The 18025-nt window shown below is 32.8% G+C and overlaps 1 protein-coding gene across 3 annotated transcripts in view; it reads left to right on the forward strand.

Annotated features, from left to right (window-relative positions):
- Pde8 (phosphodiesterase 8) overlaps positions 1-18025 on the forward strand; it is a 1030175-nt gene that overhangs the window by 302609 nt on the left and 709541 nt on the right. Inside the window, exon 2 of one of the 3 annotated variants that reach the window (XM_072540202.1) lies at positions 16979-17194. The exons of the other annotated variants lie outside the window; for them this stretch is intronic. Coding sequence (XP_072396303.1) covers positions 17116-17194 — 79 coding nt within the window. The 5' untranslated portion in view covers positions 16979-17115. The remainder of the gene's footprint in view (positions 1-16978; positions 17195-18025) is intronic. 3 annotated transcript variants of the gene reach the window in all.

An 18025-nucleotide genomic window follows, 5' to 3' on the forward strand; every position in this document is an offset into this window, starting at 1 on the left:
TAAACTTTTCAACTAAATCGCGGACGTACACATGACTTTTTTTTTGAAATTTTTCTCAGGATGCCTTTCATGAAGTATTTAAGCTGGTTCTGGGAGGCAAATATGAAAAAAATCTCCACACGTTCAGGTATACTGTAAACATGTCATTATTTTGTACTACAGATTACATTCTTCACCATCCAAATGTGCCACTATCTTGAATTTCAAGAAATCGCGCTTAGTCTAGTGAACATCGTCCATTTATGGAACATTTGAAAAAATAAAAATTATGGAACACAATTAAAAACATAAAATCATTTCTACCTTTTTGTCTTACGGAATTTTACTAAGTCGTTATGATTTAAAGATTATAAACAGTATGTAGTAGTTACTAGATTTTAAATTATTATATTATATCTAATAATGACCACGTTTACATATTTATTATATGAACACACAAACTCATCGATGAAATCGTTATGTAGAAATGATTTATTTATAATGATTTATCATAATCAGGTATTCTGATAAGCCTAATAACCGACATTAGCATGTCTTCATAGTCAAACTATTTAAAAATAGAAATAGATTGTCTCCATATATGATTGTTTTGATGTTAGTAGATACATTTTAAGTAGCTTGTAGGTAAAATTTAAAAACAACTACCGATAAGCTAAACCTAACAATAAACTCATTAAAAACTAACTGAAAATGGTACTGTAATACTAATTGAATGTAATATAAGGTATGTGCAGGTAATATGGCCATGTAAGTTAATATGGCCATTTAATTTTCTACTATTTTTATGTCTAAACGAGACAGATCTTGATAGAATTTAGTGCCCAAATTGTCTATTAATACTACTCATAAGCTCCAACAAATGGACAAAGCTATAGTTAGAGATATTATTCTATTCATAGAGATCGTGTTTTTACGAAACAGAGATTTGGGGTAATTTTTAATACCATTTGGAACAAAACAATGACACCATCCAATAAAAAATCAGGGTTCCAGATAAAGAGAGTATGCCATTTCAAGAAACTAACGTTGGTAATGAAGCAGATAATTGTATCCCGTCAATTTCAGATATGTAACAAAATAATTACCGCCATCATTCCAATTCAGGCTTACAAGCGAAAAATAGCTCAAAAGAATTTTTACTGGATAGTAATAGTAGCAACTTTTCGCCCCTTTACTTCATATTTTCTTCTTCCTTAGCTTTTCCCTTTTTAGGGGTCACTCTTCCTTACTCTTCTTCGTCAGTCATTTCTGTCCATCGGGACTTCTTTACATAAACCTTTCTCTCTCAAGTCCTTTGCCACACATTTCTTCTATCTTCTCCTCGGTTTTTCTATACCTCTTCTTCCATTAATTTCTAATAGCTTTGTTCTTCGTCCCACCTAGTTTTTCTCTCTACGTCTGATATAACCAAACCATTGCAGTCTTTGTTGAGACTCTAGTCACCCCCGCCCTTTTCCTAATTAAGTGTTTTCTGATCCTGTTCCTTCTAGTCTTTCCCAACCTCCACCGTAACGATTTTATTTTAGCTACCTCCATTTTTTTTCCTAATCTTCTTTACAAGCCACACTTCACCTCCGCAGATCTCACCACATTCTTGTCTATCTTTTCTTTTAGCCCTTTCTCGATTTTTTGATCACAAAGTATCCCGTTTATTAGCTTTCAGTTGAAGCAGTCTGTATTCTGTGGGCAAGTTCTTGATCAAGTGTTCCATTTTCCATCACGTAGGAGCCAAGGTATTTAAATTTTTCTACTCGTCCTAGTTTTTCTCTTCCTTTCAACGACATTTACTTAGTTTTCGACCTGCTAATCTTAAGTCCTCCCTCTTTAATAGCCCTCCTCCAATACTTCAACTTTTCCTCCAACATTTCTTTGTTTTCCCCTACTAACACGATATCATCAACAAAGAGCATTGGCCTAAGAGCGCCCACCCTTACTTAGATAAAATTACCACAAACAGATAAAGACTTAGTAAAGAGCCTTGATGCAAACCAACCGTCACTGGAAAACTTTTGGTCAATCCGACAGCAGTCCTTATACATATCGTTCACGAGCCTTACGTACTTCTCAGGAGCCCATTTCTCTCTCATACATCTCCATAGCTCTTGTCTAGGAACTGTGTCGTACGCTTTCTCACGATCTATAAATATCAAATGTAGCGCTCTTTTCTTCTCACTGTATTTCTCCATCTATCAACTGTCTCAAATCAAATAAGATATCCGTTGTCCTCCTTCCTGGCATAAACCCAAACTATTTTTCGTCTCTCACCTACAGTCCTGAATCCCTTTATGTTTAAACAGTAATACCATCACACTCTTTCTTAATGCATTAGGCATCCTTTCTTCCTCATGGCTTTGACTTTCTACAAACAATATTTGTATTTGTTAAGTACTTAATTAAATAAACTCTAAACTCATATATCGTACTTATCATTTGCCATAAAATATCAACCCCTTCCTCTCCTAGAGCTTTCCAAACTTCCACAGGTATTTCATTAGGTCCTACTGCCTAACCATTCTTCATGCTATTTAATATCTCGACAACTTCGTCTCTTCCTATATCCGGTATTACATTCCTATTTGGGATACCACATCTTCTGTCTTTCCTCTGGTATTCTTCATTTACCAACTTTCTAAAGTACTCCTACCATCTTTGCTTTATTTCAACATCGATTCTTAACACTCTTCCATCCACACTTCTTATCTGCCACACGTAAATCAAGTCCTTTGATGACTTATACCTTGCTTTAGCAATGCTGTATAAACTTTTCATCCTCTCGGATGTTTCCAGCTCTCCATACAGCTGTGGAGACGACGCATTCTGCCTTTTCCTGTTTTTCACACCCTATCTGTGAGGCGTAGGCACGTATGTCATTACCGATAGTTATGATAGCTTATAAAAAAAAGACTTCAGCTTAGATAGTAAATTGGCAAAAGGTAATTGGTCTCACTCCAAGTATTATTTATAGTATATTACTTCAACGTGATAGGTTGGTTTACATTTAAAATATTAAATTTATCGTAAATTGGGGATTGCAACATCCAAATCATAATCATCTGAAAGCAAAAATTGTTATCTGGTTTATGTAGGTTAGGGATTAGAGAGTTTTATGTTAAAAAAACCTTGACACTAGTTCGCGTTTCGTCAATAGTATTAGGGTAATGAAATCTTATGACTTACATACAATGTGGTCGTTTAGTAAAAACATTTAAATCTCTTATAATTAGATTGTGTCGAATTATCTGTACTGTCATAAATTATATCATGGCATTATAATTTAATATTTTTAAGATACGTACAGAAACTATTTTTGTGGATTTTCGTCTTTTATCAAATATCTTTTTGTAAATAAACTGGAAATTCTAAAATAAATTGTTTATTTGATTGCCTCTTTGTTTGTTTACTGTTTTAAAAAATTATATTAAAAAAATATGTATATATATATATATATATATATACAGCTCAACATGCTCTAGAGGCCTATGGCTGGGAATTTTTCCACTGTGTTCACGCTTCTAGCTACTTTTGTCGTGATCGTCCTCTGCTTTCTCTACTTTTTCTCTGCTTTCCTTCCCCTCTCAGCAGCGAGTCTTTTGCCCACCTTCCATATGCCATTCTCATAAGATGGCCTAATCACCTAAGTCTCTTTGTTCTGACGATCTGACTAATTTCTGGTTTCCCCTACAGGTCTTCTACGATCTCTTCATTTGTTCGTCTTCTCCAAACATCTTCATAGTCTTTTACTCCCTCGAATATCTTTTTTAAAACACTCCGCTCCCAGATGTTTAGCATATTTTCAAGATTTTTGTTCATCACCCATGTTTCGCTTCAGTACAGGACCGTGTGCTGTTTGTGTAGTGCTCTGACCTCTTTTATGGAAGCAGAAAAGAACCTTCATAGTTCATTAATTGCAAAAATGAATATAGTTGAAGTTAATATACATCCTTGGGGGTCACCCTGATTTTGAGGTAGAGATTAAGAAAGTTTACTTTGTAAAAGTCTTTTACAAATGAAATAATATTACCATCTAAATTATACTAGGAGAGTTTTTCAATGATGATTTGCATTTCTGGAGATCAAGAACCCCTTTAATGTCAAATATAGTTGCTAGGACATTTTGGTAATTGTTTGTTACTGGATAAATGTGTGTTTGACGAAGAAAAATTATGTCAAGAGTAGAACGGTGACATTTTATTCTTTTAATTTGAAATTTTCTTATTACTTATGAATAGCCCTAATTAAATATTAATTCACAGCATACAATTTTCCGGAAAATTATATCAAAATATTTTTTATTATAATTGAGAGAATCAGCTAATACCCTTTGAAAGGTAAGAGTATAATGCCAAGATAATGATGAAAACTAAGAGGGCTCTTTAATGTTCAATCAGGCAAATATTTTTGTTGTAATTTGAGTACAAGCGACCGAAATTCCGCGGGCGTATTGGGTAACAAGAAGAAGGGCACAAAAGCAAAATATTCAACGTATAAAGGATGTAGAATTTAGACTTGAAATTAGATATAAAATGCTAAGATACATCTTTTTATTATGGATAATCTTATTCTAAATATATCTAAATAAGTTATACAAATAAAACTGCGTGGTGCTGACTGTAAATTAAATTTTAGTCAAGGATATTTTTTCCGTTCAAATTAAACTTGTTTTCAATTAGTAGTTTTTAGGCATTTTTTAACATCTAATGTGACTAATCATAAACAATAAGCAATATATACAGGATGTAACAAAAAGGTAGATCATAAATTAAATCACATATTCTGGGACCAAAAATAGTTTGATTGAACCTAACTTAATTTTGTACAAATGTGTACAAATGTAAAAAAAGTTACATGCCTTAGAAGTTACAAAATGAAAATCGTTTTTTTTTTAAGATATTGAAAACTGTTGAAACGTTTATATTCAAAATATAAAAAATTCAAAATTTAAAATATTCAAAATGGACATTTGGGTTTCTTATGGCAGGAACGTGCACCCTATTAAAATTTTATGTGGATTTTGTCCCTTAAACCCCCAAAGTGTGTGTATGTTCCAAGTAAATTATTATTGTGATACCCTTACTTAAACACAATGTTTTTAAAACTTTTTTGCCTCTTAGTACGTTTTCGATAAGCCAGTTTTGATCGAGATGCGGTTTTTTTTTAATTTTTCAAAACTGAGTACCTAACAAAATGTAAATTATAAATAAATTTTCATATTATTACCAGGTTTCTTTAATCTTACTTAACTATTTACAAATATGTGGTGGATTTTACGAATGTATAAAATGTTCTCCATTTTTATAATGTTACACTTTTTGAAAATTAACTTTATTCAACACCAACAATATTACAATACTTTTGAACTAACTGACAACTATATGATTATATATTTTCTGACGTTCCAAACTTCACTAGACATTTTAAGAATTTTGACCTCGAAGTCCATTGACAAAAAAGACGAAGTAGTTCGAGGTCAAAATTCTTTAGTTGTTAAGTGGTCAACATTTTTGATTAGTTGTTTCACTAGGCTAGCGTCAAATGGGTTACTGGAAGCTGTATTCTTTTTTAAATATTTTTCGCACTTGCTTATTTTTTCTATTGGTGTACAGAATGCTATTTGTTGTTCTTTCTTCAATTTAAAAGGCTTTTTAGACAAATTAGCAACCCTGACTGGAATCATCTCGTCTACATTAATAAGGCATCTGGCTATCAAAATTCCATCACTAACTAGTTCATCGCTTTCCACAACGCCGAAATGTAGACCTTCAGGTTTTTGACTCAGTCTCGCCAGGATGATACTTTCAGAATTTTGAGGAATTTCGGTATCCTCGCTCACTATAACTCTTACTTGAGGTACCGATTCTTCCAAATTTAGGACAATTTCTTCATTTTCAATTAACAAAATTTTATTTTGAAGATCTATGATAAATTTGTTCTGCATAATATCCATCCCAAGAACGCATTCGTCTTTAATATCGGCTACAAGGAAAATGTGTTTTATCAAGGTGTTACCAATCTGTATGGTTGCCGTTATCTCTCCATGAATTGGAATAGTGTGGCCTGAAGCTGTTTCAAGAACTAAGTTTGTTTTAGTGGGTTGTAGTTTCTCATTCAGACATCCGGTTCGAATAGAATCTGGTTGCACCGGTATCAATAATAAAGGTGCATTTTTTATTCTCAACGTAGCCCTTAAGTAATAAATTCTGTTCATTTTTATGTAAAGTATAAGTGAGAATTTGGGGGCTTTTATTAGATACAGTCGACGCCCGCCCCTTAGTGTCGACGTTTATTCGTTTCCCTGGCTATTGTTTGCGTATCTGTGGTCAGTTGTGGGAGATCGATTTCTTAGAGACCTATCTCTACTAGTATTTCTAATAGGACTATGTGATGGTCTTCTGGATGTCGATCTAGGCGACCTTCTAGCCTCATTCTTTGGATGTTCTCTCCTTGTTTGGGATCGGCTTCTGCAATTGTTTTGAAAATGACCTATTCTCCCGCAATTAAAACATCTTCTGTTTTCATTTCGAGGTTTTTGTTGAAGATTTTGCAGTATGTTTAAAATTTGGGATAAAATAGGTTGTTGGTTATCTGCGGTTGTGATTTTTTCATTTTCTTGAAATCTTATTTCTCTTAATTTTGGGCGAGATCTGGAAATGCTTTTTGCCGCTTCATACTCCTGGGCTGAGACCAGTGCTCCATTTAGCTATTTGTGATGTTGTAATCAGAGAGCTTGTTGCATTTTAACATCCTGTAGTCCATCTATGAATGCCTGTATTCCAATTTGTTCCAGAAAATCTTTCGGTGCCTGAGGGAATGCGAAGTGCAATAGTCTTTTAATGTCGGCTTCAAATTCTTGCAGGCTTTCGTTATGTTTTTGATATAGAATTTTTAGCTGACTTTGGAAAACCTGCTTTAGATGCTGTTGGCCATATCTTGTCTCTTAAAGCTTCAACGAGAGAGGTATAACTGGGTGCATCTTGGGGAACCAATTGCAAAACGGTTACTACCTGTCCTCGAAGCGACACCACCAAAGAAGCTGCCATTTCTTTTTCATTCCAGCCATTTACTCTAGCTGCAGCTTCAAATTGAAAACGATAAGTTTCCCATGCTGTCTGACCATCGAATGAGGGTGGTTTTAAAAATTTACTAGTTCTAATAATTGTACCTGGTTCAATTATGGAAGGTGATGAAGCTGTTTGTTTAGATTCGACGTTAGTTACTGAAACATTAGATAAAGAAGCTTGGGTATTAATTTTTTTTTCTAACTCAACTATTTGTATTTATAAATTAGATTTCAAATCATTTTGTTGTTGTTCTATTTTATTTTCAAAATTGTTTTGTTTTTCTTCTAATTTATCTATTTTACAAATGATTTGACTTATCTCTAACTGAAAACTTTTGTGAATTTGGGATAAACCTTCTATGATTTCTACCTCTATTTTTTTACGCCTTTCCTTTTCCTCTTCCTCTTCTTGGCTACGCTTCTCATTTTCCGCTTTCTCTTCTTGTCTACGCTTCTCTTCATCTTCTTTCATTTTTAAAAAGCATGCAGGGGGTTCGGACGTATCCATTTCTTTGTCAAAGTGTTACGAAAGATTTATCCCACATAGGAAAAGTCCATTGACAACTGCTAAATATTTCTTTATCCCACCGCTATCACCAATGTTACACTTCTTGAAAATTAACTTTATTCAACACCAACAATATTACAAAACTTTTGAACTAACTGACAACTATATGATTATATATTTTCTGACGTTCCAAACTTCACTAGACATTTTAAGAATTTTGACCTCAAACTGCTTCTTCTTTTTTTGTCAATGGACTTTTCCTATGTGGGATAAATCTTTCGTAACAATAATATATTTTGGAAAATCATGAGTTTTTGACGGAATCGACGTGCAACTTCCATGGTTCTACTCCTTAGTTGTCGTTCGTTTATAATTGCTACGGAATATTCGTCTCTTTTCATAAAAACCCAAAAGCAAAAGTCAATTGGGTTAAGATCTGCACCTCTAGGGGGTCAAGAAATAGGCCCCTTCCAAGCCAACGTCCAGGATACTGACCGAAAAGATATTCTCTGATTTCATTATAGTAATGAGCTGATTTAAATTGGTTGGAAGAATACTGGCCCTATTAGGTTATTACTCACAATTTCTGCACAATCATTAACTTTAAAAGTTCTTTGGTGATGAAAGACTTTTTTTGCGAGGGTTTTTTCTTTGACCGAAGTGTGCGTATTATTATGGTTTGTAATGCCATTTCTGTTGAAGTTAACTTCGTCGGTAAACAAAACATGATTAATCAAATTGACATTTCCAGTGTATTCCGATAAAAACCAATCGCAACTCAATAACTAAAAAATATACAGAAAATATGTTGGAATACAAAAAAAACATTGTTTTTTAATTTTTATTTTTATAGACTAAAAATTAAATAAGATATGATTGTTAAAAAGTTGTATTCGCATGCCTTTAGCACCGTCTTCAAGCCTTTCAAGCCTTTCAGAGCAACTTTTTTTATAACAGGGATTAAAAAAAAAAATAATATAAACCATTTCGTAGTTTTTAAACTACGAAGGGTTGCGCTGAAAGGGCTTAAATATGGCGATACACGTATGCGAATACAACCTTTAAACACTCTCGTTTAATTTTTAGTCTATAGAAATCAGTTATATCAATCATCAATCAGTCGTATGCATATTGGCCAATATCACTTCTTAGCTCTGTAGTGTTGATCCATGTTTCCTATGAATGTATTTCCTATGAATGTATGTTCATAGAAAACATGGATTAACACTACTGATTTGGTATAAAATATGCTACTTACATTAGAGTGGTAAGTGATATTGGTCCGTATGGATACGACGGATTGATATGGCATTAATAAATTTATCGCTTCTCTAAAAACGAGCCAATAAGTCAAACATGACTTTATTAAATATTCTTCAATTTGTAGTACTTATCGACCTAAACTTGACTCTTAGTTTAAGTAGTTAGTCTTATTATAAGTACAGTAGGAAGATCGGGAACATCAACATCTAATAGATTTACGGACATAAAATTCGATGGGGAAGAACACTTAATGGAGAAACGTGAAGAGCAGAGAGGAGAAAGTTGTACAGCCACACCATTAACATATTGTGGAAAATGTACTGTAACATTGAGTAAAAATAGTTTTATACTAATAAGTAGCATAAAACAAACTTATTTTTATTAGACGCAAATAATAATGTTAATTCCTGTAACTCTTTTTGACTCATTCATTCATACTTGCAATTATAATAACATTAACACCCAGTGATCTATGTACAGAATGGGAAAAAATTCAAAAATGCAAATACAGGGTTTCTTGACAAACGAAGACAGAAGATTCCTCTGATAATTTTAATACAATTTAATCCAATTCACCTAGTCGGAAAATGCTTCCTAAATGATCTAGATGCTCTTTGAAGATGGCGCCTTGTAATTAGTTTTTTAATACCTCAAGAACGCTTCTAGTTAGAAAACGAATACTGATACGAATATGTATCATCTAGAGTCGAATCGATTTAATCAATTGCAAATTTCTAGTACCGGTCATAGGCGTCCGTTTTGGGTAGGTCAACGGTTATATTAACGCATAACTTTATTGTATTTATCTTTATACTAAATTATTAAATTAATTTTCAGGTATTCAAGTACAAAAAGGTACTCTTACTTTAAGTCGGTAGGATGCACAGTTTTATACAAAAATTGATTTGAAAATTTTTGGTTTTTTTGTCATAAAAGTTAAATTAATAGTTACCTTAATTAATTTTATAAATTATATTTTGTTTTAATAAATGCAACATACAATTCGTAAAAAAAATTCGGGAAAAGAAGCAAAAAATCAAATTGAAACAAAATTTTATTTAAAGGGTTTTAAAAACAATATTTATTACGATGGAACGAAACTAACACAAAAGAACAAGTAATCAAAAGTAGATAGTTACAACAGATGCTCGATGTTGATGACAATTGGTCTCTATGCATAAATTTTGCACTTTTGCTTAGAGAACGCCGAATTTTTGCAAAAATTCCAAAGGTTTTTCCAAATTCGTTGCAAGCATCTTGTATCCTTAGCCAGAGTTGTGCACGATTTTGTATCAGAACGGAATAAACGCAGTAATCGCAAGGAATAAAATCCGGTGACTGTGCTGGCCAACCAACTGGACAGCCTATTCCAATTCAGTGGTCTTCGTAGTTATTGTCAAGAAAGTCTCTTACATTCCCGCTAAAGTGGGTCGGACAGCCGTCATATAGAAACCATAAGTTGTACCAGTTTTAGGTAAAACAACTCGAAGATTAAATAGATTCATAACTTTCGGTGAAAGTCGTTCTTCTAAATCAGTTAAGATATTGTCTAAAGGGGCTAAAATATTAGTCGCAAAAGGTAGCAGGTTGGTTTTGACGATATGTTTGATGAGAAACTTATGAGGCATCTTTAATTCAATGTCTAGTTCTTCAGCTATTTTCTTTACTTCATAGTAAAGTTTGCTAAAAACGGATTCAGCATTTGATCTTTTATTTTTAAGAATGCATTTAGTGTCCTCTATGGCCTCAGTAGCCTTCTTCAAATCTAATTTTGCTGACTGAAGAAGACGACTAAGTGATACAGTTGTACCTAAAACATCACTAAGACATACTACTGAAATAAGAAATTCTGGGCACCTCCTAATAGTTTGCATTAATAAAAATGCATCGGCTGACATTTTACTGTCCTTCCGCGTAGAAATTATTTCAAGAGCATTTTTTATTTTGATGATTAATTCGCCCTGGAACTGAAGATGACCTGCATTCCTTTCAACCCAACGAGTTTCACAAATACCTTGGACAGCAGCCCCCAGTTCCTTTAATTGTATTCCCTAACGTATCAGACAGAGCTAATGCAACAACAATTTTCACTTTGATATTTATTATAGATAAATTATAAAATGTAGCACACAGTCTCAACAATTATAAGACATATTCAAATTACAAACAACCAATTCGTAGACAAAACTGAAGATAAGAAATACCTAATACAAAATAAAAAATGTGCTGATTTCGTCCGAAAAGTTATGTCATGTGCATTGAATGAGCAATAATGTGTGGGCGGTAATTCTATCTTATCAATAATCTAACGATTCTCTGGCACTCAAATGACGAATTAATAAAATTTGAAAATCGTGTAACTCTGAATTAGCGGAAGTCGGGGTAGCGTTAGTCGAGGTACTACTGTATTCAAAATTGTTGATTATTTTAAAGAGCAATGTAAAAAAGCTTCGCTTAATTCTACACGTACCCCTAGAATAAATGAGTTTGAATCATTTCAACCCTTGACTTTCTGCATATAGGGTTGATGGATTTTAAATTATTTTTTTTAAGATTTTTTGATTGATATTTAATTTTATTTGAGGTAGGTCATGACCCCCGCGACCCCCTTCCCCTTGGATCCGCCACTGACTATTGTTTGTACAGAAACTTTAATTAAATAAAGATATATTTAATAACTAAATGTGCTTTTGTTTTGAATGTTTATTCTGTTAAAAAAGGATTGTCTAAAGTGCGATTCGACGTTTCGATTTTCACCTCAAAAATCGTTCCCAAAAGTTAAAAAATTATCTGGTTTTGTTACTTAAATAGAAAAAAATCTTTTATTAGCTTAAAATTATCTTTGTTTTACTTATTATGACAATTCAGATATTTTTTTACATTTTAGTGTTACTTCTACTTTGTTAAATTTTAAGGACGGGAACTTTAAAGCGGTATTGTCAATATTTCTGAAAAACTTTGAAGTATAGAAATTCATATTGGGTGGTAAATCGTCAAACGGGCCATAAGAAACTCAATGGAAAAATCTAAATTGTTGAATTCCTATTGTTGCTTCCCTAATTATTTTCATCAAAAGACATAAGAAACTATTTGTAGAGGACTGAAATTTGTATTAAAAACAAATGTTAAAGGACTTCAAAATTTTGCAAAAATATAATACCAAGCAATGAAGTTAATGAAATGTACTCAGTTGACGAAAAAACGCAATAATGTTGTATTCAGACAACAGTGCGAACACTGCCAGATTTTTATTTAAAGTAAGATATTCTAATACACTTTAATTCAATTCCAGGTTAATCCAAAATTTAGAGAATTTCGTTATAGTTTTACTGTGATCCTTATTCATAAAAATAATTTATGATAATTTCTAAACATAAAACTATGTATAAACAAATGTTCAAACAATCTGCCATTTTGTTCTAAACAGTATCCCAATCGATAGTAAAATTCTCGTCTAAGATTAGCCAGAACTCGTGGCGTTATTTTTGCACACACTTCAATAATTCGCATTTTTAATTCTTTAAATTTTTGATTTAAGATGCCCCCAGATAAAATAATCGTTTGGACCTAGATCTCCCGATCTCGGAAGCCACTGAATGTTACAGTTAGGTCCAATCAAACAATTATTAAAGCCGTTTTTAAAGAATTCCTTAACCTCCCAGTTATTGTGCGCAGGACATCCATCCATTTGAAACCAAATTTCTTCTTTCTGCAAGTCTCGGTAAAATCTGTTCTTGTAGCAAGTGTAAAACCTTTTTTGAATTTAAATTTTCCTCATAGAAAAATGGGCCAATAATATTCTGTCTAAATATTACTATCCAGACATTTATTTTTCGATGATATTGGGTATGGTTTTCAATAATATCCACAGGATTTCCTGTCGACCAAATTCTATAGTTTTGAAAATTTGGTTCATTATTTAATGTAAATGTACATTCATCATTAATCAAAATGTTTTTTAAAATTTGTCTGTCTGCATTAGCCTCTCTAAAATTTCATAACAAAGTTCCACTCGTCTCTCAGCATCTCCTTCCCTGGAATTATGAATATTAAACTGGTCTGCAATGGTCCGAGAAATTATTCTAGAAGATTTTCTACTACTGCTGTTAAAACATTTATTTCATTTTGATTTTCTAAATTTCTTGGTACCTCAGCAATATTGTTTGTACAGGTACAATTAGAAATCACGGTTCCAGTATTTTCAAAATTTTGTAAAATCCTTTAAATTTTTTAATAAGTTGGAATTTATCTATTGGGACAGCTTACGCTAAATAAAGAACTGACACTTCGCGCACTATTGCCTGAATAAAACATTTTTATTATTGCTACTTTCTTCTCAAATGAGTAAATTTTTTAATCAACTTCATTGTTTTTTAAACAATAAATCACAAAATAAAAATGTTGGCAATTCAAATATTACCAAATATCAGAATCATCAATATGACCAAACGCAACACGTCATACACAGTCTAGCACTGAGTGTGGCCTGACTTTTAGGGGTGGCCTGAAAAATTTTTGCAAAATTTTGGAATACGTTTAATTTGTAGAACAATTTTAACATTTATTTTCGATACAGATATTAGTCCTCTACAAATAATTTTGCATGAAGTTTAGTGTAAAATAATTGGGGAAGCAGGAATTCAACAATTTAGTATTTTCCATTGACTTTTTTTTTTTTACAAATTCGCATCAACCCGAAGGTTATTAGCGAGAATCGGATTTACAATATTAAATATATTTATATATTAACAAATTTAATAGCTTCTAAGTAGTTTAACATATTTGTGAATGAACAATTTGTACCAAGTGCTTTCTCTAAGTTTATTGAGATACACCATAATTGATTTTTGCTGTGGAGAAAACTGGACAGTCTACAACAACATGTTTCACCGAGAGTTTAGCGTTACACTGCTCACATTTTGGTTCGGATTCTTTAGTAATTAAGAACTTGTGCGTGGCACTGGTATGACCTAATCTAAGATGAGTTATTGTCACTTGATCCCTTCTTTTAGTGGGGAAACATCTCCATGGTTTAATGTCCGGTTTAATATTCCGAAGATTGGACACTGAAAATTCCCACCGGTTTTGCCACTCACTTAGGATCCGCGATTTGATAAAACTTGAAACATCACTGGCTATCACGTATTTCACAGTAATAGAGTCAGCTGAATTGACGGCTTCACGCGCACACTTATCTGCTTCTTCATTACCTCTAATACCATTATGTGATGGGATCCAAATAAAGATTACCTCCTTATTAAAATTTTCTATTTCTATCAGATTTTGTTTTATTTTTTCAAGAATATGATTCTCTGGGTATATTCTTCCTATAGATTGTAGTGAGTTTAGTGAATCAGTCAAAATTATATATTTCTGATTTGGTGAGGATATAATATATGTGAGTGACATATAATTCTGCATAAAGAGTACTATAGTGTATTGGCAACTTATATTTTTGACACATATTAGAGGATATAACTGCTGCGTTGATATTCCACTGTATTAATTTATTGAAGCCTTGGAAAAATGCGAACATGGAATACTTCTAAATGGAGAACGCCTAAACAACATCCGTTATGCAGACGACACCGTTATTTTTGCAGACAGTTTGAACAGTTTACAGCAACTAATAAACAAAGTAAATGAAGTAAGTGAAAGATTTGGACTTCAAGTAAATATAACAAAAACTAAATTTATGATCATCAGCAAAAATAAAGTTAGAGACGCTCAACTACTTATCAATAATACACCAGTGGACCGAGTAAAACAGTATAACTATCTTGGAACAACAGTAAATGAACAATGGGATCACTCACAGGAAATAAAATGTAGAATAGAGAAGGATAGGAGTGCATTCAATAACATGGCCAAACTCTTTAAAAGCCACAATCTTAATCTGGAGATAAAAGTAAGGCTCCTACGATGTTATATCTTCTCTATATTGTATTACGGAGTTGAATCCTGGACACTAACTGAAGCAATGGAGAAAAAACTTGAAGCCTTCGAGATGTGGCTATACAGGCGAATTCTAAGGATATCATGGACAGACAAGATAACCAACGAGACCGTATTACGAAGAGTGGGCAAAGAAAGAGAGGTGATGTATACCATTAAAAGGAGAAAGTTGGAATATCTCGGACATATAATGAGAAACAGCACTAAATACAGATTACTGAAGGTAATCCTACAGGGTAAAGTATTCGGAAAGCGAGGAATTGGGAATCGGGGGAATATCATGGTTGAAGAACCTGAGGAAATGGTTCTCCACAACAACAACGAATCTATTTAAAGCATCAGTCAATAAAATAATTATAGCCAGAATGATTGCCAATATTCGGAACGAATAGGCACTGAAAGAAGAAGAATTTATTGAAACTCTATTTTATTAAATAAATTTATTTAATGATTGGTTTGTGAGCAGTCACTGTCTGTATCGGATACTAGGTCGTGTGGGATTTGCATCTGTAAGTGTTTTAGAAGAATTTTTCTTAATTTGGTATTTCGTGTCTTTGTAGATCTGTCTTGAATATAGGAATATATTTTGCTTAACATATCGATGAGAGCTGTAAAGTTGTTTGTATAATTTTCAACGGTAGTAAGTGGATCGGGTGAATTATTTATGTTGTCAAATAGGTCTTTTATCTGAACATATCTTAAAATAAATGGTGGTGACTGCTGGTTTATGAATGCTTCTAGAGATTTACCTTTATTTTGTTTTTTCTTAGGGTTAAATGGTATTTCTGCTGGAATGGTAAACTTCGGTTTATTAGTGGTATTATTGGAAGGCGGAGAAGGACTTAAGGTATCGTCAATAGTTCTTTTTAATCTGTTCTTTGGAGATTCAATTTTCATATGTAAGGTAGTTGTTTCGTTCGCAGTTTGTTTTATATTTAGTTGATTTTCTGTAGTTGGGGTGTCTGTTTGACTTGAAGTAGATGTCGGTGTGATGGTTGATATTTCTGGAGGGCTACATGTTGAGATTTCTTCTGCTGTTGGAGAAGTAGGATTTGGGTTTGGATTGATAGGGTTTTTGCAGTTAGTTGCCGTATGCCCATTTTGTTTACAGTTGTAACACGTTAGATTGCCGCTTGATAAAAAGATTCTATATGAAGTATTATCGTAATTAATTAAAAACGATTCTGGAATTGTGAGATCTGTTGGGCTGATAAAGATTTGTCTCCTAAAGCTCATTATATGATTAAATTCGGGTAACGGTGCACCAATTTTTAAAAAGGACATTGTAGATAGAATAACAAGCCCCATGCATTCAAGTTCTTTAATTAATACATCATGAGGAATGGATGGGCAAACATTAGAGAGAATGATTCTTTCGGAGGGAGTTATATACCGTCGTGATTGTATAATCTGGTTATTAACTTCAATGTTGCCGTTATTTTCATTCATGAATTTTTCTACGATATTTTCAGATGATAAATATAAACATATTCTACTGTTTGATAATCTAGAGCAGAATAGTATATTTTTTGGATGGATGATTTCTCCCAGGGGGAGGAGGTAATATTGTATTTTCGCATCTTCAATGGAATTAAAAATGATAGCTTGCCGTTTTGACGGAAACTTTTGTTGTGTTAGTGCGGTAGAGTAACTTCTTTGTGTAGAATTATCCATTTGAGAATTGCCTGGTAAATTTATTTCATTGATTTGCGACATATTCGTTGATGTTTAAACATTCCTAAAGACGGACCTGTCCGCCACCAGAAAAAAAACCGGCCGGAGATACAAATCAATGGTAATTAAATGTTTTTTTTTATCGTCAAGCAAATATGGATATGAAAATTTTCATTGATGTTAAATACGTACTAATTATATATTTTCGGTGAAATTTACAGTAAAACTGTACTTACAGACTAGCAAAAGTGAGTTCAGTTGATCACTAATAACTTCACAAAGCGTAGTTAAATTTTGAAAACTTGTTTTCAATTAATTTAAACTATTTTGGAGAGCCATTGACTTTCTTATGGCCCGTTTGACGATTCACCACCCTGTATAAAGTCTGCAATATTAAAAATACACTGAAGTTCTGATCCTCACAAATATTTAAAAGAGCACCAAGAATTGCTTGTATGAGTAAGCTTCTCACAGTAATCCGTCAATATTCATGTATCTTTGAAATGCTATTTTATTTTCAGTGGAAAAACATTTTTAAAATACTGTGATATTAAAAATTCTAACTGACTATAAATAAACATGTTTAATGAAAGTTAGTGCTGAAAACTGATGTGATCAGTGATTAATCTTTGTTGTGGATTGCGTCAAAAAATGAAAGATGATTATACAAAGTAAAACGACCGAGGATATGGAATCTCTCATCGACGATACTGTTATTGAAGAGGAGCCAGAAGATGGTGAGTAACTGGTAGTTATATTACAGGATTAAAAAAATATTATGTATATACTCTGATCAATACGAAAAAGGAGCCACTAACTTAATTTAATATAAATGGTTTATTGCATTAGGTAGGAATTTAAATATGTACGTCCACTCAGTAGACACATATAGTTTATATAAATGAAAGAAGAAAACAGGTTTATTATCTTTGTTTTTCTTGTATTCAATAAAATTTGGAATTTCATTTATTTCATTATTGAATTTCTGTCGATATTTAAGTTAAAGTTGTTCTTCTTTTAAATATGCCTATCTTCTAGAGATGTTAGCGAACACATTGACCATCTTATTCTATTCACAGCAGCTCGAAATATATCAGTTAACGTTAGACCAGTCCACTCTCTAAGATTGGCCAGCAAGGATATACGTCTACGTCCAGGGCCTCTCTTACCCTTATGATGTGGCCGAAGTAAGCCAATTTTCTGTTCTTTACCTTCTTAATAATTTCTTAATATTCTATATATTTCTTCTACCTTTCTTTTAATACCTTGTTAATTCTTAATATTTACGTTAGTTATGTGGTGTATATATGAGACCATCAACCTATGTCGGTAGCACCACATTTGAAATTCCTCTAATTGTTTTATGGCATCTTTTGTAAGGCTCCAGCTTTCTACTCCATAGAGCAGGACACTAAAGACGTAACATCTAAGAATTCTTATGCGTAGATTGATACTTCAATAAGATAAGTTGCAGAGAATCTTCCTAAGGCTGTTAAAAGAGCTTCTGGCTTTTTCAATACTATTTTTTATTTCGTAGCTGTGATCCCAAGTATCCTTAATATTGCAAC

This window comes from Diabrotica undecimpunctata, chromosome 8, assembly GCF_040954645.1.
Source record: "Diabrotica undecimpunctata isolate CICGRU chromosome 8, icDiaUnde3, whole genome shotgun sequence".
Taxonomy (NCBI): domain Eukaryota; kingdom Metazoa; phylum Arthropoda; class Insecta; order Coleoptera; family Chrysomelidae; genus Diabrotica; species Diabrotica undecimpunctata.